Here is an 18,927-nt window from a genome sequence, read left to right as displayed (position 1 = left end):
TCCTAGAGCAGGAGGATGACTTTTCCAAACCATTGATTGCATTGATAATTAAGGTACAGACAGGTTAAAAGGTGTTTAATCTTCAATCTAATATCTATGGGATTATTTCTTTGATAATCATGCAACAATTATAGGTATCTAATTATCAAGTATCATCAGTCTTCCCCGATTACACTCCAAGAAATAGCTTGTTTTCCTAATTAAACAAATTAAATGGTATTAACAAGTTCCTCAATATGTAGGAAAGAGGAAGTACATCAAAACTCTAGATTACACAAAAAGCAGATGAAGATGGGAGTTACAAGAAAGCGGGGGATCAAAAAAGAAGGCAATTATGTTCAATTTAGAGACTCTAACAGGGAAATTCTGAAGTTAAAAGCTGATCAGAGTAGGGAGTGAAAGTAATGACAGCGTATTTAAATGACAGAAGAGTTTGAAATGATTTAAGCATCTTAGAAACAGCAAAATTGTGGGGAAAGAGCCCTCTGGCTGTATTTTACTTACTTACAAAATAAGGAACTGAAGCTGTCTAAAGGTACTCCTTATGCAAATCTCAGCAATGACAAATAAAGGTTCCACATCTTCATGTAATTAAATGTCTAATATTAACATGAGAGAGTTGGTTCAGTGCTGCTTTTCAAACCTCTGCACAATTATTTGACAATATACACTTGTACAAAATTTTAAAAAAAGTTAGACTTCTGCTGAAACTCTTTCAGTTGTTACTTAAAAACTTCAGTAAACTTTATTTTAAAGACTACATGATGCTCTCATTCTTACACTACATTAATTCACAGTTGCATCCTTATAAAGAAAATGTAGTATTAACACTGCATTTTTATTACCTTCAAAAACTTCAGGTGCCATCCAAGCAGCACTTCCTTTGTTGTTGGTCATGTGTGTTTGAATGTCACAGGCTGTACCAAAGTCACAGATTTTTAGAACTGTCCCCCCAGCTACCAAGAGCAAACTGTCAAAGAAAGAAAAAAAAGGCTATTAAAACTGTAGAATAAAATAGTCTGATAACAAACCACCATTTTTTTTAATCCCAACAACTATCATTTTAATATAGGTGAATATCTCAGCCTTTGTATCTCAGTGCTTTGTTTTATAATCTGAGAAATATGGAAGGTCATTTGTGTCTAATGTGAACATATTATATATTTTAAAGCAATACAATATATGTTGTAATTTAGTCATATTTCTACTTGCTGGATTTTAAATGAATATTTTTAGCCATAGTAAACCACTAAGCAGATAGTGACAAAAGTAGAATTTCAGACGCCAGGGACTGAAAACCAGCAAGTGCTGTAACAATTTTACCAAAAGAAGAACAACCAAGACTCCCACTAATGTCAGTCAACATAGCTAATTAAATGGAAGCACTCAAAGTTACATGAGAGCAACTCTCCAAATCAAACCTGGGGAATACAAGAAAGAACTAAAGATTTAAATTTTACCTGGCAATAACTCCAGATCACCACCAAAAAGGGATGATTCTGCTGATCCTCAAATATCTGTTTCTATCTAATGTGTGAAGCCAGATCTGAAGCTGTAATATGAGCCAGATAACAAACTGACTGGGTAGAAAAGTATTAAATTTTGTTTTGCCGGAAAGTGATGGAAGCTTCTGACAGGGGTAGTGCAACAGGCAGAAGCAGGGGAAAAAGTAGGATGGCCACATGGCAAAAGAGCTCTAATGCAACAGATTAAATATGACATTAGAACTAATTAACCCCCCTGCAATGTTCTCCCATTGAACACTACAACCATTCCAAAATGGGGAGATTTTAAATGCCTCTGATTAGAAGCCCCATTCCTAACAAAATCCTCTTCCATGATGCAGGGCAGGAGCAGGGTATTTTTCCAGTTTAACAGAGTTCCTGAATAGTTAATTTTCTGTATCATAAACCATCATTCTGCAACTGAAGTTTCAAATGCACAGCTTTCATTTGGAATACAGTACCTTCAAAAGCTAGTATCAATTAAAGGCATTTCTTTTAAATGCAATACAATTATTATAAAGGATCTTAAATACCAATTGCAAGAAAATATGAAAAAATAACTATAAACTTACTTTGGTGGTTTCAGGTCTCTGTGAATTAGAGCCTTTGGTTTCATACTGTGAAGATATGCCACTCCTTGAGAACACTGTAAACACCAACTCATGGCATGTGCAGCAGTATAATGAGGCAGAGGTTCAGCACCATGCAGTACTGCAAAACAAAGGCACAAACTAAAAAGAACTTTATTGCATATTACAACAGATACAATAGAGTTAACAAAATACCAGTCAGAAAGCTCTATGGAATCTAAGTAATCACCAACACCTCATTACTGCAACTAAAAATATTCTTCAGCAGACTGTTAAAATAACAGAAATGTCAAAATATTTCCTAATTTTTTAGTACGCTTTCCATAATAATTTATATTAAAATTCAGTATGAAAGGTGTTGCTTGTTCTCAGCTATCCCTGCTAAATTCTGTGTTAAACAAATGCCCTGGGAATTTACAAATTAAAGAAGAACGTTTTCAGATGTTCCACTGGAAAATCTTAAATTACTGGTATAAAATATAAGAAACTGCTATTAAGAACAAATCAGTGAACTGAAAAGTAGCTTTAAAAGGCACACTCCCTTCTCCTTAAAATTAGTTTAAGAATTTCAAGGAATCACATAAGAGTTGAAAGAGATCTCTGGAAGTCCATCAAGCAGGTCAAGCAGGCCACCTTGAGTCAGTTGCCCTGGACTGTATTCAGGTGGCTTCTCCAAGAATGGAGATACACTTACGAAACAAATTGTAGTTTAGATGATGTTTGCCCTAATACTAGCACTTTAACTCCAGGAAGTTGAAATGATACTCACCATTGTACAGAGAACCTCCTTCAGCATACTCCATAACAAGACACACCTTTGGGGGAAAGAGGAAAAAAGAGGGCATAGTTTCAATGCAGAGGCATAAAACAGCTTTTGTAAACTGAAAGAGAAGTTCTTTGAGAGCAACTGCAAACCTCCATACCTAAGCTAATGGAAAACACATCACTCCGTTTGAAATGTCTGTATTTACACGTAAGAAAAGTCAGTTTTACACTTAGTTCTCACTTGAAGTTAGAAAATAAAATAATGACCTCCCTCCTCCTCAGAGTTAAAAAGCAAATACTGTCTTCAAACTGCAGTTCGTTCTCTTTTACTTTATTCCTTCAGTGGCTTACAAAAAAATAAGTTAAACACAATGCCAGAAGAATTTCACTAGTACTAAGAAACGAAAGGGATGAAACAGTATTTTAAGCAATTAAATAGCTCCTAAAAGAATTACCTAAGGATACATCTGTCCTGTCACAGTACCCTCTTTTCTGCTTAGAGAATTTGTGAGACCATTTGCAGCTGTGACAGAAAACAAGCAAATCCTGAGAACTGCATGTATGAAAATAGGAGCTGATTTACAAGACACAATCTTGTGTTGATAATGTATTTCCTTTTTGAATTCATTTGCAATTAATAGACCGTTGATATGAATGCAATTACATATGTAAGACATAGATGCCATTTTGACAAACTGAAGTATAACTGGTGTTTTGAAACAGATTTGAGTGTTCTTGAAAAAATTTATTTTTCATAGCAGTAGAAAGGAAAAAACAAATACCAAAATATCAACCAATCGACACATCTGTGTATTTCCTTATTATGGCTAAAACATGACAAAATACATAAAAGACACATTTTTAATATAAAATACATGTTCTGTGAATTGATGCTTGCATATGTTAAGCTAGTCACCTTTTGTCATCTGATATAAGCTATAACTTACTGGGTTTAGACAGGCTCCATACAACTTGACAATATTGGGATGGTTTACTCGTGACAATTGTCGAAGCTGCAATACAAATCACAGTTTCAAACCATGGGAAAAAAAGGCTAATGATTTATTTTCATAGCTATAAATAATACACCACAACAGTAAGTACAGCTCTCTATATCTGCGTAAGACCAGATGGTGATTTTATGAATTATAAGACTTATGTCATTCTTTGTAATTTAATTTATGTAATCAGGTTTGTGTCAAACTGGAACCGTGTTTTAAAAGAAAGTTTGAAGAAATTACATTTAAAGAAAGTATTTTTGTCAGGCTATAGAAAAGTCACTCAAGTCACAAGCACTGCGCAACTATGATGTCTATAGGTTTGGTGCTCTTCCTGGAGCCTTCAATTTTGGGACGAAATAAAAATTGTCTGATTAAATAAAAAAACCAAAACAGAGTAATACTGTATGTTTTGACAACATAGAGGAAAAAAGTTCTAAAATCCCCAAGCCCACAACCCTATAAAATACAGCAATTTCAAGCTGCACCGTTTTGACCAAAATTTTGCTCCCACACCGGAAATGCGGCTTACACTCAGGAGCGGCTGATATGTGAATAATTTTCTGACATTTCCAACCCCGGAAGTGCAAACCGAGGTGCCGAGTCGAGCAACCTGCCAGTAAAACCCGGGACTGTGTGATTGTTACACACTGGTTACTCTGTTGCGCCACGGGTGGAGCCAGGCTCCCTACTGGCAGCGTGGGGGGTGGGGAAGGCCGGGGACTCCCTCCTTCAGGCAGCCCAGCCTGGGAGATGCAGGGGCTTCCTCCTGCTGGCCCCGTGGCTCGGGGGGAGGTGGGGGGCTCCCGTCCCCTCCTGACGCCGTGGGTACCAGCGGGCTCCTTCCCCTCCTGCCGCCGCGGGAGCGGGGGGCTCCATCCCTGCCTCCCACCACCGCCGCAGGTACCGGCAGGCTCCGTGCCCCTCTGCTACCACGGCGCCGGGCCGGGGCAAGCGAGCCCAGCGGCAGCCAGCCCCGAGCAGCCCTGCCGAGCGGCAGCCCCGAGCTGGGCCACCTGGCCCAGCCCCGAGCCCTCAAAGCCCGAGCCAAGCCAGTAAACCCCGCCATGCCACGATTCTGTTACTATTTGGCAACTTTGTTGCACGTGGGTCCTCCCTGAGAATGACAGAGCGGCTTATAACTGGGTGCGGCTTGTGTATGGACAAAGAACAAAATGTTTGCCAACACCCGGAGATGCAGCTTATAGTCCGTGCGGCTTGTAATCGTGAAATTACTGTAATTTAATATTAAAATGACATAGTTCCAAGAACCTATTATTATTTGTACTGACAACTGTATTATTTTGCATCGGTTTTTTTTACCAGTACATAGTAGAAGAAAGCAAAAAGGAACTTTTTTCCCCTTTACACAGACTGCTGAAGTAGTCTATGCTGTGTAGAGAGCAAATGTTATTTTTTCTATGCACTTCAGAAGATCTAAAAAATCAGAATGAAATCTTTCAACTGATGCTTGCACTGCGCAGTTTCCTCAATAGCAGTAATTACCACAGCATTTCTGGGATTATCTGCTCAGATCTCTTTTGAACACAAAAATCCCAAGAGACTGATCAGATCTACTCAGTGTTAAGCCAGACTCAGATTAACAACCTTAAAAACTTTCCATCATAATGCAAAACATATAAATATTTACAGAAAGGCTATTACAAACATGCTTTTCCAGCCCTTCAGCATGTCACATTTTACTAGATATAGTTCTAAAAAACTCAGAAACAGTTTCAAATATCAAGCTGATTGTACTGGAGAACCTATGTGGTGGCCCCCGGAAGTGTTAATCAGCTCCAAGGCATTGGCAGTATTTCAGCTGCACCCTGACTTCAGACTGGGACAGAATCTAAGAACTATTATTTCCCTAATTGTGTTACCTTGTCTCTCCTACACTCCTGCTTTTCAGTTTTTATGAGAAGCAAACTAAAGGTGCTGCAATGTGGTTTGACAGGTCTCCTGTTCTGCAAGATAAGGGTCCAGGCGTGAACTGGGTACTGGCAGTATTTTTCTTGTGATAAAACAGTTTTTAGTACACTAAATGCATCCATGAATTTCAGGAAACAAGCTCTATCAAACCCCGGATTTTCCACCAAAATACTGTACCTCGACAATGAAGGCTTTTCTTTCAGATTCACTTTCTATCTGTTTAATGGCTACATCTTTAGCTCGCCATTTTGCCTTGCAGACCACACCAAAGGCTCCCCTTCCAACAACCTAGAACAAAATACAAAACACTAGAGTTAAAACTTGAAATGGTTTCATTTGCTGTGCAGGACTTCACAAAGAGAAAAGAAATTTAATTTAGAAAACTAAAGATACACAGGCTCAAGTTTTGCAGTAGGAATTGAATACTAAGCCATCAAAGCATAACTGGTCATAGCTAGGCTTGCTCAAGAGATCATTTACAGAAGAATTGGAAAACACAGACAAAACATTCTATTACTAACGTGCAGGGACAGTATTTCAGAAAAGCATCATCTCAATTATTTAGAATAAGATTTGCTTAGAAGAAAATTAGAGGAATGAGACTAGGTTTTCTTTAGATTTCACCCATGAAATTATATCCATCTGCTGTATTTGCTTATTCTTGCTAAAAACAGGAATTAAGACTTCTGAAATTTAAATGCATGCACAACTGCACAGGACCATGATGAAACTGGGACGTGATGTTCAGTGTGCTCAAAATTATCACTTCATTTTCTTACAGATGACTCAAGGGTGTGATAGCAGTAAATTAGCCAGCAAGTTCTCCAAGAAAAGCACAGTGTCTACAAACTTTCCCTAAGTTTTCCCTATTTCTGTTGAAGTCTGCTTCCTAGCTTATTAAGAATTAACATTGCCTAAAACTGAAAAGCCAATCTCAGACAAGAGTCATAACTCTTCAATGTAACTTTGCAAAAGCAGTACTAGCAACTTCTGCACGCTGTAGTGTTCAAGTAATCTTTAACCTTCTAGGGCTGTGAAGAAGCCCTAACACCACCATTACTTCAGTAGCTCTTTGAAAGCAAGCATAGAAATGAAAGCAGGATAAGAAAGAAGGTCACTTTCAGTTACCGGTGAATTACACATGATGTTTAATTGAAAATTCACTTCTTTTAATTTTTCCTTAGGGGAAAATATTTTTCTTTTTTACATTACAGTATGCACTTAGCCTGCCAGGAGTTCCTGCCATCTCATCTTTACCTTCCACAACAGTGGTTCACTGACTGAGTCTGCGATAAGATATGCACAGGAGATGCACAGAACATGCCCCGTTCTGCTCCATTAAAGAACAGGACCTGTTGATTGTAACCTCATCCCCCAGCCAAAGTGCAGAGCTTTGCACTTTGTGTTGCCTTGTTATGTCTTGTCCTGAGGGAACACACACTAACTATTGCATTCCACAAGTGAGGTTGGAAACACCAAGCCATATGAATGATAGACGAGCAGCCTACAAAAATAGTACATATAAACAAATTGGAAACAATGAGTCACTGGAAGACATAAACGTCCCAAACAATCCTTGTTATTTCCTTTTCTCTCAGACCACGTTTTGAATAAAATTGCCCATTTTCTTGGGGTTGGCAGGTCCCTCACCTTCTACTGCCACAAGAGCTGTCCATTAAAAAGCCTCTACCCACCTTGCACAGCACATGACCAAACCTACAGAATAAAGAAAATCTCATCAGTCGATGTGTGTCGTAAGTCTGCGTTTCACAGAAATGGTGATTAGTGAGCACATAAAAATCCACCATGCAAGCACCTGGGAAATACTAAGGACAGCTAAGGAGAGAAGGATGCCACAGGGCAGTTTGTGCAGGATGAAGTGTATTGGCAGCAGCAATACAGTTCCACATCAGCTGCTCCCCTACACTGTGAAGGAATCCAAACAGGGTTGAAGGAATCCAAACAGGGCTATCCAAATGAATGGGAAAAACCCTCCCTTCCTCTGAGGGAAGGAGATGGGCATATAAAGAATTCTCCTAGGTGAATACAATTGGTCTTATGGTACAAGCCTCTGTGAGACACCTTTCAGGAGGTTCCTTTTCTGAATATACCTTTTTTCATACTCTTTCACAGTTTTCATCTACAACTCTCTTAACAAGTAATCCAGTGACAGAATAAAAAGAATTACAGTAATTTCACGATTATAAGCCTCACCTGATTATAAGCCGCACTTCTGGGTTCAGATCAAAATTTTAGTCAAAATGGTGCGGCTTATAATCGTGAAATTACAGTGCATACACAGTTAAAAGATTGGTGTCAAAATTTAATGAAGCAATTTGACTTTCTTTTTTTACTCAGCGTGAATCACTAACAACAGTTTGTGAAGGGACAGGCTTACTTTTTTTCTGGCTAGTTGTATCTTTCCCTGATGAAAAGACTTGTATATGTCCATAAGCACAAATACACTTTATGTATTATGTACATGATTTTAATGTTATGATTATACAATGTATACTACATATATTTTTTGCATTAAATATATTTTTTTGATGTATAACAAAAAAAAGAAAGCCCATGTATCTCTTCCATTTGATTCCACATGGTTAAATTCAGGACATAAGTCAATATAAATGTATACTGTTCCCCAGCAGATAAATCCATGGCTATTAGCAAGTTTCACCCTGAGAAATACATATATTTCCAGTTCATATACTAAAGAAATCATTATTTTTCAATGCTGTTGTATTTTAAAACATTTCTATTAAATGAAGAAACTCACAGAAACAAGTATACTGCCCAATGTAGTGTTTTACGTTGAGCCATGAATGTCACAATATTCAGGTTTTAGCTGAAAAGAGGAATAAATTCCAAAAATCAGATGTACTTTTAGAAGTCCCATTGATGACTGGAAAAAAATAATAATAAAAAATAAATCAGTGTCAAGTACCAAGAGGAGGAGTTTACCAGACAATCTAAACCTTAATAACATAACAGAAAGCTGTGAAACCATCAGGTATGTGTATTTTATTGTTGGTGAAAATAGTTTGATAAATTATTATGATGTCAAGGTTTCATAACAATTTACCAGTGACTTGGTGCCTGCTTAGGCAGAGGGTTGAACTTGAGAAGAGGACATGAATGCAGTGAATATTTACCTAGGATACAGGGAAAACAGAAGAGCCTCCATTAAAGCAGCTCAGGCTCCTGGATAGCACATGAAAAGAGCAACCATCAGAAACAATGATGGATCCAAGACAAATTGAAGTTTCCTGGATGCGAAAACTCAGTGGCGTTTTCTGACTTAATCTGGAAAAAGTACCTTACTCAGAGCAAAAAACCCTGTACAACTGACAGAATGCAGCTTGTGCTGGAGTTCATTTACATATAATTTTCTTCCCTTAAATTTATTCTTTAAAGAAGTAAGTCTTCGATATTGTCAGAACAGTTTAAACAACATGTAGTTTTCTTCAGTGCTGGAACTAAGTAACTTAATATCACAGGAGGGAGGCACTGCCTGAACTTTAGTTTCTTCATGCTCATTCCTTCTTGTCCCCTGCTGTTGGTGCCACACCATATGTTTGGGCAAGAGTGCATATTCGGAATTATACAGAGCACAGTTAATGGAATTATTGACACAACAAATCAATAAACAGCAGTTGATCTGCAGCACTGTGTATATTTGGAAAATGATCTAAAAATAAACACATTCTTTTGGTAAAAGATTCTGTTCCTTTAAATATCATCTAGGAGAAAAAAGGAAAATATAGGGCAGATGAGACATTTAGAAATAGAGTAAGAACAAGTCTTCTTCTACCTTCCTGACAGAAGAGAATTAAGTTTGTCAAAAAACACTAAGTACATGACAAAAAACCATTTTAAACTGTAAGTAATACTTACAGAGAATCAAAGATTAAAAGGGTATTAAAATTTATTCTTCTACCGGTAAAATACATACCGGTAAAAAGTTACATTTTACTGTGTGACAGTGACATGGTGAAGGACGGTGCCACTGGCATGTTTTCCAGATAATGTATTTAGAGTCTTATTTAAAGAATATGAACCATACAAGAACCCTGGAACCAGCATTACCTCCGTCTCTGTGTACAAATAGTATCAAATGCTGTACATAAACAAAGATACATGATACTGACTTGTAAGTATGTAGACTATACTGACTGGTAAGTTATGTAGACTAGAAATCATGCAGGAAATAGAGACTGCAGATATGTTAAGACCTTAAGGATGTATTTTGTCCTAAGGGATGTGACCAAAAATTTCCCCTCCCCCAGTAAAACAAGAAAAATGCATCTCTATTTATTCAGATGCACTATAATCCCCTAACAAATGTCAAAACTTTGGAAGAATTAATTCAACTTTGCATTAACTGCACAGGTTTTCTATTAACTCAAAAACATAAAAATGCAAAGTTTTTCTCTCTAGCCATAAAGTTTCCATGTAAGGCAGCTCTGCCTGCTGGAATACCTAGTGCTTTTCTTTCTAAAAAAAACTTGCTGGATATATAAGACAGCAATAAAATATAATAGCTCCCTGGTTAGCAGACATAGTACTCTTTGGAGAACTGACTTAATAATTAGCAGTATCTATGGCATAACATACTCATCTATGATACTGGGAAGCAAGACAAGCAGTTACAAAAATCCAACAACAGAAACCCTACAAAAACCATGCCTCCACAATGACAACAGGTTTTAAGTTATCTTTAACAACTGTGTTGCTTTGTTTACTGGTATACCGCTAATGAAATTGTATGTATGCAAACTGAATGTTTGGGTCTCTTAAGCTCCAGACACTAAACAAGACAGAGTGGAAAAAAATGTTCTATAATGAGTTCTAAAAACACAAAAAAGATTCACATTTTAAAATTCAGTTGTTTCTACTCTCTCTGTCTACCAGAGCACCAGCACTACCAATAAAGTACACTAATATTTTCAGTTTTTCACATATCTGCCTGTATGACACATGAAGCAGAAATTAAAAAAAAAAAAAAAAAAAAAAAAAAGAGTGCCAAAAGAAGCCATGAACAAGAGTTTAGAGCTTCTAAAAATATATGCCTACACTTTGTATCATTCATTCAACTAGCCTTAAATTCCAGCTTTGGTTCCTCTGTGTGTGCTATGCTTTATTAAGTAGGTTGAAGCAAATTGGCCCTGTGCCACAAATGACTGTGGCCAATACCCTGGCAGCACTCTTAGGAAGGAGTTCAGATCTATCTGCCAATTCTTACAGCTATGTTCTTTAACTGGTCAAGTTTATTTGTACTAGTGTGAGCACAACTCTAAGTGTTATTTTTCCTTTCAGGGATTCATACAGTAATCAAGAAACATCCAAATCCTCTCTACTCCCCCACCCCAAAAAACCCTGTAAGCAATCCTACCAATTTAAAGTAAACTAAGTCATTTAGTTTAAATTTAGTTTCAAAGTTTCAACTTAGAAGTTATGCAAAACACTGTAGGAAAAAAAATTCTTCCTGAAAGAAACTGGTTACTAAAATCAACTTAGATTCCTAATAAACATAGGCGAGTTCTACTTGACAAACTCATACAGTTGGTCCCTAACCAGAATTTCATCTGTTATAGAGCTGTATAACACTGTACAGCTTTCATTCAGTGGCTTGTCTATCTGAGTTTAGTTCTAAGAACTAACTCTCTTTTCAGCTTCTTTAGAACACATTTATGAAGAATCAAAGTATCATCTTACATGCTCCTGAAATTATAGAATCATAGTATGGTTTGGGTTGTAAGGGACCTTAAAAGATCATCTAGTTCTAAGCCCCTTGTCATGGGCAGGGACACCTTCCACTAGACCAGGTTACTCAGAACCCCATCCAGCCTGCTCTTGAAAATGGTGTTTCCAGAAATTCTTCCTTTGCTCTGAATATGTAACCAACCCTCCCCGCATTTTGACAGCTCAAGTCATTCCAAGAAATGCATGCATCTCAAATACAACAGTTTATCAACTCATACTTTCATTCTGGTTTATCACATACTGAAAAGCTTTTACACACTGATAGGGTTTTATACATCTGTCTCGAGAACTGAACTCATTTTAATTACCAGCAATTTAAAAACATTAACAAAACTACTGTCAGATGCTCTGGTATGAATCAATTTGTTCTGTCAGAGCAGCCTAGAGAGTGGATTATTATTTTAGAAAAAAGATGTTGGGTAACGAGGCACTCAGGGTGAAGCTCTTTGGGAAAAAAACAAACCAAAAAACAAACAAGTGCTCTGCAACCAGTAAAATACTGGTAACAATCCACTGGGTGAAACAAATAAGGGACACGTGAAACTTGCTCTATTGTTTTATTTTTTTTTCTTAGGGAAAGGCACTAGACATAGAACTCTGCTTTTGTCTCATCAATACAGATCTTGCTTTCATCACTGGAACAGGAAGATCTGTGATGTTTCTTTCCCATCTGTTCTTTACAGGAGTGAAGTATGAGTCTCTTTTACAGGACACAAATTGAGTCACTGAATATATCTGCACGTGCAGAAATTAGTGTAAAGTGTCACATTAAGAGTTTAACTAGCTTATTAGTCATCTTCTAACTCACTGCACAGTAAATTTCATCCACATGGAATTGGTGTTGCATAACTTCTATAAATTCACACCCCAGCTGACACTTCAGCTATTTTTTATGTAAATGAATGAAGAGAATCTTCCTTTGGTGTAACTAAACTACATTTAAGTAGTTATTTGAATTAATTCAGAAATGTATTGAGTAAAATCAGAGAAAATACAGGCATATGTTTTCACCATGTAATTATTTTTTGCCTTTGTTTTTGAATACCCAGCTTCCTTAAACCTTACTGAAAAAGGTCGAGAAATTAGACTGATTTCAAACTGATTTCAAACTGATTTCTAACTGTCACCCTGGGTTCTTGAGAACCAATCCCTCTGTACTCACATCATACCTAAGAATGCTGTTCAGATCTCAAATCACATCTGGTTCTTCTCCAAATTTCTTCCAATTTTTCAGATTGGTATTCTACAACTGGGGATGATCACCCAGGACACAGAAACAACGGAGGTAGTAACAGCTCCGTGCTCAACAGCAGCTTACACAAATCTGCTTTACCTTCTAATGGACATTATCAGTTACTGCATCTCACTAACTTTTTAAAAGTTAACTATATAAAAGAGAGCAAAACCCAGCTGCTTTGCAATACTGCTCATTCTCATGCCTCTGAACTGCTTTGCTCCAGAATTGAAAGGAATACATGTAGTTCTCAGCACACTACTCAGTTAATGAAATTAATTAACTATTTTTGAAATAATTAGTTGCTGGGACCTTAAGCAAATTTTCTAAAATAAATATTTATAACACTTATCTGTTAATTTCAAGGAAAACATTACCCCAATTCTCTTAGAATTAATCACTCCCCAAATAGATTGTTGAAAATAAACTTTACTGAAAATTGCAATATACCAGTAGAGCATTAAACAACAGTTTCCAAATAATCTACAATTTCAGACCATCCAAAAGTAATTTGCAACTATGCAAATATGGCATTAACTTTTTAACTTGTCTACATCAGGCAGTGACTGGGCAGGGTCGCAGTATACATGACCAGACATGTACCTCTGGCTGTGCAATCCAAGGATAAACACATCATGTGATGAAGAGGTCTATGCTTTAGTCAAGTATGGACTGTTACCCAGTTACCTGGTGAAGGAAAGCCTGCGGAATCTTCAGGAAAAAGTGATAGGCTCTTCCTGAGTAGGGAGTAGGCTGCCGGAACAATTAAAAAACAAAGTCTGCTTGTTGCTTAGATGTGGAAACTCCTCTGGGAAGAAACAACAGGAGTGTTGTTCTAGATTTAAAGATGAGATTTTAAGACAAGGCTATTAGGCTTTTTATTGTTGACTTGATTTCAGTTATATTAGGTTTTATTTTTTCAGTTTCTAATGATTTGTCTAGTTATACTAAAACTTTAAAATTTCACAATTGAAAACTTGCATAGTAAAATAGAGAGTACTTCTGCTGAACACAAGTTTTATGTTGTTTTTCCCATTCTAGTTTTGAAGATGCTCCTGCTGCGTCACATCGATTTTGATTTGACTCCAACTCTTTCATAATAATTGCCTCTATGTTTTACTTCATTTTAAGCACTTGAAATAACAAAAAGGCAGACTGAAGCTGGAGACATGTTTGACTGGTGGGAAGTAACACTACAGTTAGTCATGTGCATGGTAGCTAAATTGAAATACAGTATATTCTTGTTTTTATCTTAGTAGAGTTCACACAAAACTAAATGAAAGTGCACTTACAGATCTCACATTTATTAGCAAGGTCTCTGGGCCTGCAAGTATTCCAGAACTTCAATATCTATTAATAAACCAGTGGCAGAGTGGGACTGCTATCTGCTGACAAGACAGCCCTGATAATACAACAGCAAAGCTACGATTATAAAAGCATTTGAGCTTCCAGTGTAGATCTCTTTAGCACTCCATTTTGAAACATTTGGAGTTTGCCAAGCATAAATATGACCATTTTGAGGTATTACAGCCACTTAAAATCCTTGAAAGCTTCTGAGCCTAAAGTGAGAGCACAGAAAATCCTCAGTTAAAGATGTGTGTTTTGTTATGACTACGAAGTTGGCTATTTGTGCTGAAACTGCATCATGAGTAAGAGGTCAACACCCACAGCTCAGAAAAGCAAGGTCTAAGTATGACCTCCAATCTATCTGTTTTCTTGTAGAGTAGGTCTTATTTCTTGCTCTGTGCAATGACATTTAGACTGTGTTCAGCACCAGGGTATCCCCATTACCTATAAGAACTTCTGTGAGGACAGGTACATTCAAAATGCTATGCCAGGTGTGACAGATTTTTCATGGAGACAACACTTTATCAGAGTTCTCTTGTTTATATTACATGAGGTTTTTTTATCTTTACAAAGATACTTTGTTGATAATGCAACAACTGCATTAAACAAATTTCTACTAAGGCATTGTCTCTAGATACATTTTTGTGCTGACAGTCCTGTTTCTGCAAGTGCCAGGCACACAGTCAAACTCTGAGCACTAAACCTTAGAATGCTAAACCCTAGTTACACCAATTACACACTCTGCAGGTCCACATTTCCTACATGTAAAACAGCAATACAATCCTTGCTAACAACCTCCCCAAGGGTGTTGTGAGGATTAAAGATTTGTATAGCACTTTATTCATTCAAAGGGCTGTGTCTAACACAGCAGATGTGATACTCACTTCTATCAGCCATCACAGGGCACCTTTTTACGATGGATAACCCACTTAAACTTCGTTCACTGGGTGAGAAACGGTGTCTCTCCCGAAACACGTGATTTGACTCCCGGCTATTAGCAAGTGTTGCAAAAACAACAAAAAACCCTTCACTTCAGAATAGTTACATGCATAAAGGGAGGCGGAACAACTAGACTTGTAGAAACAAAAAATTCTATGATCGCCAGAATCATAGAAAGAGATAAAGGTAATCTTTTGAGAGACAGTGTCTGCTGAAAATTTCTAGTGTCCCGTGCCTGCTATGGTGAAAGCCAAAGTTGCCACAATACTTCCTGAATATAGCAGAAAGTGCCCTGGTGCTCCATGGAAACACAGTAGATTTTAAGGTCCCTGAGCTATCCTCAGGAGACCCAAGCCCAGTAGGCTAATTATGAACAAACCAGTATCTAGCAAACTACTCTAAAAACCTGAGATGCAAGTTGTCATACCTATAAAAGCTACTACACAAAACTCCACTTCCATACAAACTTTTTAAGGAAAAGAGGGTAATTATTACTGAAAGAGAAAGACGGTAATCTACAAATAAAAGCACACAGACTGTTTCAGCAGTCTTGGATGCCTGTTAGGTCCACAAGCTGGTCTCATCAAATTCATTATGGATCTACATGAAGCAACTTCATTCCTGTAGAGAATTTAGCAGGGGACAAAAGAAAAAACAGCAGCAATATTTTTATGTAATTCTGAGTGTCAAATGATACTGTAGTAGATAGAGACTACTGAGCCCGTTATTATAGCATGCCAGCCATCCTAGACCACGCCCACCCTATTTTTACAGGAACCTCAGAGAGATGAAAGGTACACCTGAAATAATTTCACTATCTTACTTTCACTGAAGAAAAACTTCCAACTTTGTTATACAATAACTGAATGTCACTTCCTGGGTAACAGGCACAGGTCACAAATGAAATTTACATATCCATGAATGCAACATCACTAGCCTATGTTAAGAAAAAAACATCTGTTTATCCTTACAGTTCACAGAGGTGTAAATTTAACAAAGAGTGGTACGTTCATTACATACACAATGGCTCGGTTTGGTGGCAGAAGGTGAAAGCAGGGGAGTAGAGAAATAGAGATCCGAAAGAAATATTCAAATTAACAGTTCTCTCCTGACAACTATGTTTCCCACCTAAACTAAAGTGACTGGCAAAATGAGCGGTGAAACTTTAAAGTCCTGAATAAATTATCACGTTAAAATAAAACATCCACAGTAAGGCATCCAGCAGCAGGGCTGGCTAAAGCAAACTGGTATCTCCGCTCCCAGCCAGTCCGCCTTTGTTCGCCGGTGCCAGCAGCTGCAGCATCCACGGGAGCACAGAACCCCCGGGCAGGTACTCTGGGGGGCTGCCGGTATCCCGGCGCACCCGGGAAGCCTCCGCGGCCCCTTCCGCGGGGAAGGGACGGCTCCGGGGGGGAGAACCTCGGGGGCGCTCGGGGTCTGCGCGGCGGGGGCCAGGCTGGCCGCGCCCGGGGAGCGAGGGGTTCTGCGGGACCCTCACTCACCTCTTCCACCTCGATCTCTTTGTAGTCGATTTCTTCGAAGTTGAGGACCGGGGGGGTTTCAATCATTTCAGCGGAGGCGGCAGCAGACATGCCTCCTCTTTCACCGCAGGGAGGAGAGGGGGCCGGGGCTTCGCGAGGGTCCGGCACCAGGCAGCCGAGGGCCGGGGCCGGGGCTACGCGGGGCTCGGCGGCGGTTCCTGGCGCAGGTCGGGGCGGGCCTGGCCGAGGCGCCGCCGGGGCCACATCCGCGGCGGCCTGGGGCCTCAGTGGCGGCGGGCACAGGCCCCGGCGCCGCCGCTGCGCATCCCGCGCCCTCCCGCACCCCCGCGGGGCGCCGCCGACTCCCCTAGGCCGCGGCCTCTGCGCAGCTCGGGACCGTCTCGGCCGCGCGTCCCCGGGCGAGAGAAGGCGGCGCCCCCGGGGCCGCAGCCGGGCTCCTCCGCCAGCCCCAGCGGCGGCAGCGGGAGAGGGGACCGCGGCGGGGGTGGGGGAGCCGCTCAGAGCCGCGCCGCGGCCGCCGCCGCTGACATCAGAGCCGCTTCCTGCTACCCCGGCCGAGGAGGGAGGGACGGAGGGAGCGCCAGACGGGGGCGGGCAGGGGAGCGCCGGCAGCAGCGGCCTCTGGGGCGGCCGCGGCGGGGCCACGGCCTGGCGGTGGCACCGCCCCCGCCCCGCCCCGTCCTGTCCCGTGCCGTCCCGCCACCAGGGGGAGCAGCCGCGGCCGCGCGCCGGCCCCGCTTCCTGTTCCTGCTGCTCCTGCTCCTGCTCCTGCTGCTGCCGCTACCGGGAGCCGCCGGGAGCCGCCGGCGGGGCGCGGAGCGGAGCGCCGGGTACCGGGCCTGACCGTGCGGCTCAGCCGGGGCTGGAGCGCAGAGTCCGGCGGGGCTCCCCGGCTACCGGGCACGGCCCCATCCCCATCCTGGTTCTCATGTTACCGCCATGAGAGTGCGGGGGCGCAGGGCTTTTCCCTACACAAATAATTAAATAAATTTTATACACATGCCTTTTCCCTATATATATGCATATATTTTTCCAGGGCCCTGGGACGAGGACAGCCCTTGTGGTCTTCGGCAGTGCTTTCTTAGGGGAAACCTGTGTGTAGGAGGATGGCTGTGGAGTGGAGGGTAATGGAGAAGTTGATATAAACACATAGTAATAAAGGGATAGGACTCGGGAAGGAACGTACACCTTAGCCGCTCCCTCCCCAAAGGAATCATGACCCACTCTTTGCCAGGGCTGGCTCCTGGTTCTGCTTCTGCCTTTGGCTGGAGCACCCGTCCCATTGGTGTTTTGGTGGTGAATGTCTCAGACTGACGCTTGAGGGCAGTCCGTGGTGTGAAATCAATGCTGAGATGAGTGAATAGAACTGCTGTGTTTCCTTGAAACAGCTGTGCTTCATTTTAATATGTTTAGCCTTCGGGCTATATATAAAAAGTTATGTTATTATACAATACTATTAATAGTATGTAATTTTAGTAGATCTAGTAAGCTTTTCTAGATCTTCCCCTGCTAGCATGCTAGTGAATGTCTGTACCTCATAAGGAAGTCTCATTAATGTAGATAGATCTGGTTTACAGAGCTAGCCTGAGAAAGCCACTTAAACAGTTAACTAGGAAAAAAATACCAAGGATGATTATGGTCAGTGGCCTAATCTTACGGTGGCTCAGCTGTTGTTAAAAAAGCCAAATTGAAAGTACCTCTATCAGAGCTGCTGCACTTTGTGACAGGTTGCCATTATGGGTTGTTTACTCCCCTCTTGTATTTTTCTGTCAGCTTTTGTAATTTGTCCAGGATTTTCAGACGTACACCAATCCAGAAATCCAAACCAAGTCACAGTACATGTTGACTCTGTTGCATGCAAGATGAAACTCGTATGGATGGCTGGTTGAGTCGGTGCAATTCCATCACCCAAACAACCTGTGTGTGGGGGGGAGGAGACTTGTATGCTGAATGTGTTGACTTTCTGTTGATTTTTGATTTTCTGGTATGGTTTAGTCTAGAAAGATCTAAAGAGTCTTCTGTTAGACAGGGGAAGTTTCCAGGTGCCACAAAATCTGACTAACATCTGTTTCATGCAGCAGTGGGGTTATTCAGAGCCCCTACTTTCTCAGGTAGGTTTGGATGTTCATACTGACCCCAGCACCCCCTTATACCCAGTGAAGCATTTGATTTTCATTTTCTCAAAAGCCACTATTAGTGTACATCTTGCTGTGACATGGTCACAAAGAACTGTGTTTATATCTGGACCTCACAACTTCCTACAGGAAAGTTTATCACTTGTGTAAGCAGCTGCTACTGTCTCAGCTGCTGAGTGTGCAATATATTGGAAGATGAAGAATATGGATTTCT

The 18,927-nt window shown here is 40.3% G+C and overlaps 1 protein-coding gene across 7 annotated transcripts in view; it reads right to left on the bottom strand.

Annotated features, from left to right (window-relative positions):
• Positions 1–16,783, bottom strand: part of MAP3K7 (mitogen-activated protein kinase kinase kinase 7) — a 46,614-nt gene extending 29,831 nt beyond the window's left edge. For 6 of the 7 annotated variants that reach the window (XM_033054623.1, XM_033054627.2, XM_033054624.1 and 3 more), the window contains exons 1-6: positions 16,579–16,783; positions 5,968–6,078; positions 3,808–3,873; positions 2,865–2,910; positions 2,078–2,216; positions 846–970 (exon numbers count right to left, since the gene is read on the bottom strand). In XM_033054623.1, the coding sequence (XP_032910514.1) occupies positions 846–970; positions 2,078–2,216; positions 2,865–2,910; positions 3,808–3,873; positions 5,968–6,078; positions 16,579–16,668 (577 nt within the window). In that variant the 5' untranslated portion in view covers positions 16,669–16,783. The remainder of the gene's footprint in view (positions 1–845; positions 971–2,077; positions 2,217–2,864; positions 2,911–3,807; positions 3,874–5,967; positions 6,079–16,578) is intronic. The other variant, XM_033054629.1, reaches the window with a different exon arrangement.
• Between the last annotated feature and the right edge of the window lie 2,144 nt (positions 16,784–18,927).

This window comes from Catharus ustulatus, chromosome 3 (assembly GCF_009819885.2).
Source record: "Catharus ustulatus isolate bCatUst1 chromosome 3, bCatUst1.pri.v2, whole genome shotgun sequence".
Taxonomy (NCBI): domain Eukaryota; kingdom Metazoa; phylum Chordata; class Aves; order Passeriformes; family Turdidae; genus Catharus; species Catharus ustulatus.
Note: the sequence above shows the minus strand (reverse complement) of the source record. Positions and strands in the feature narration are given on the sequence as shown.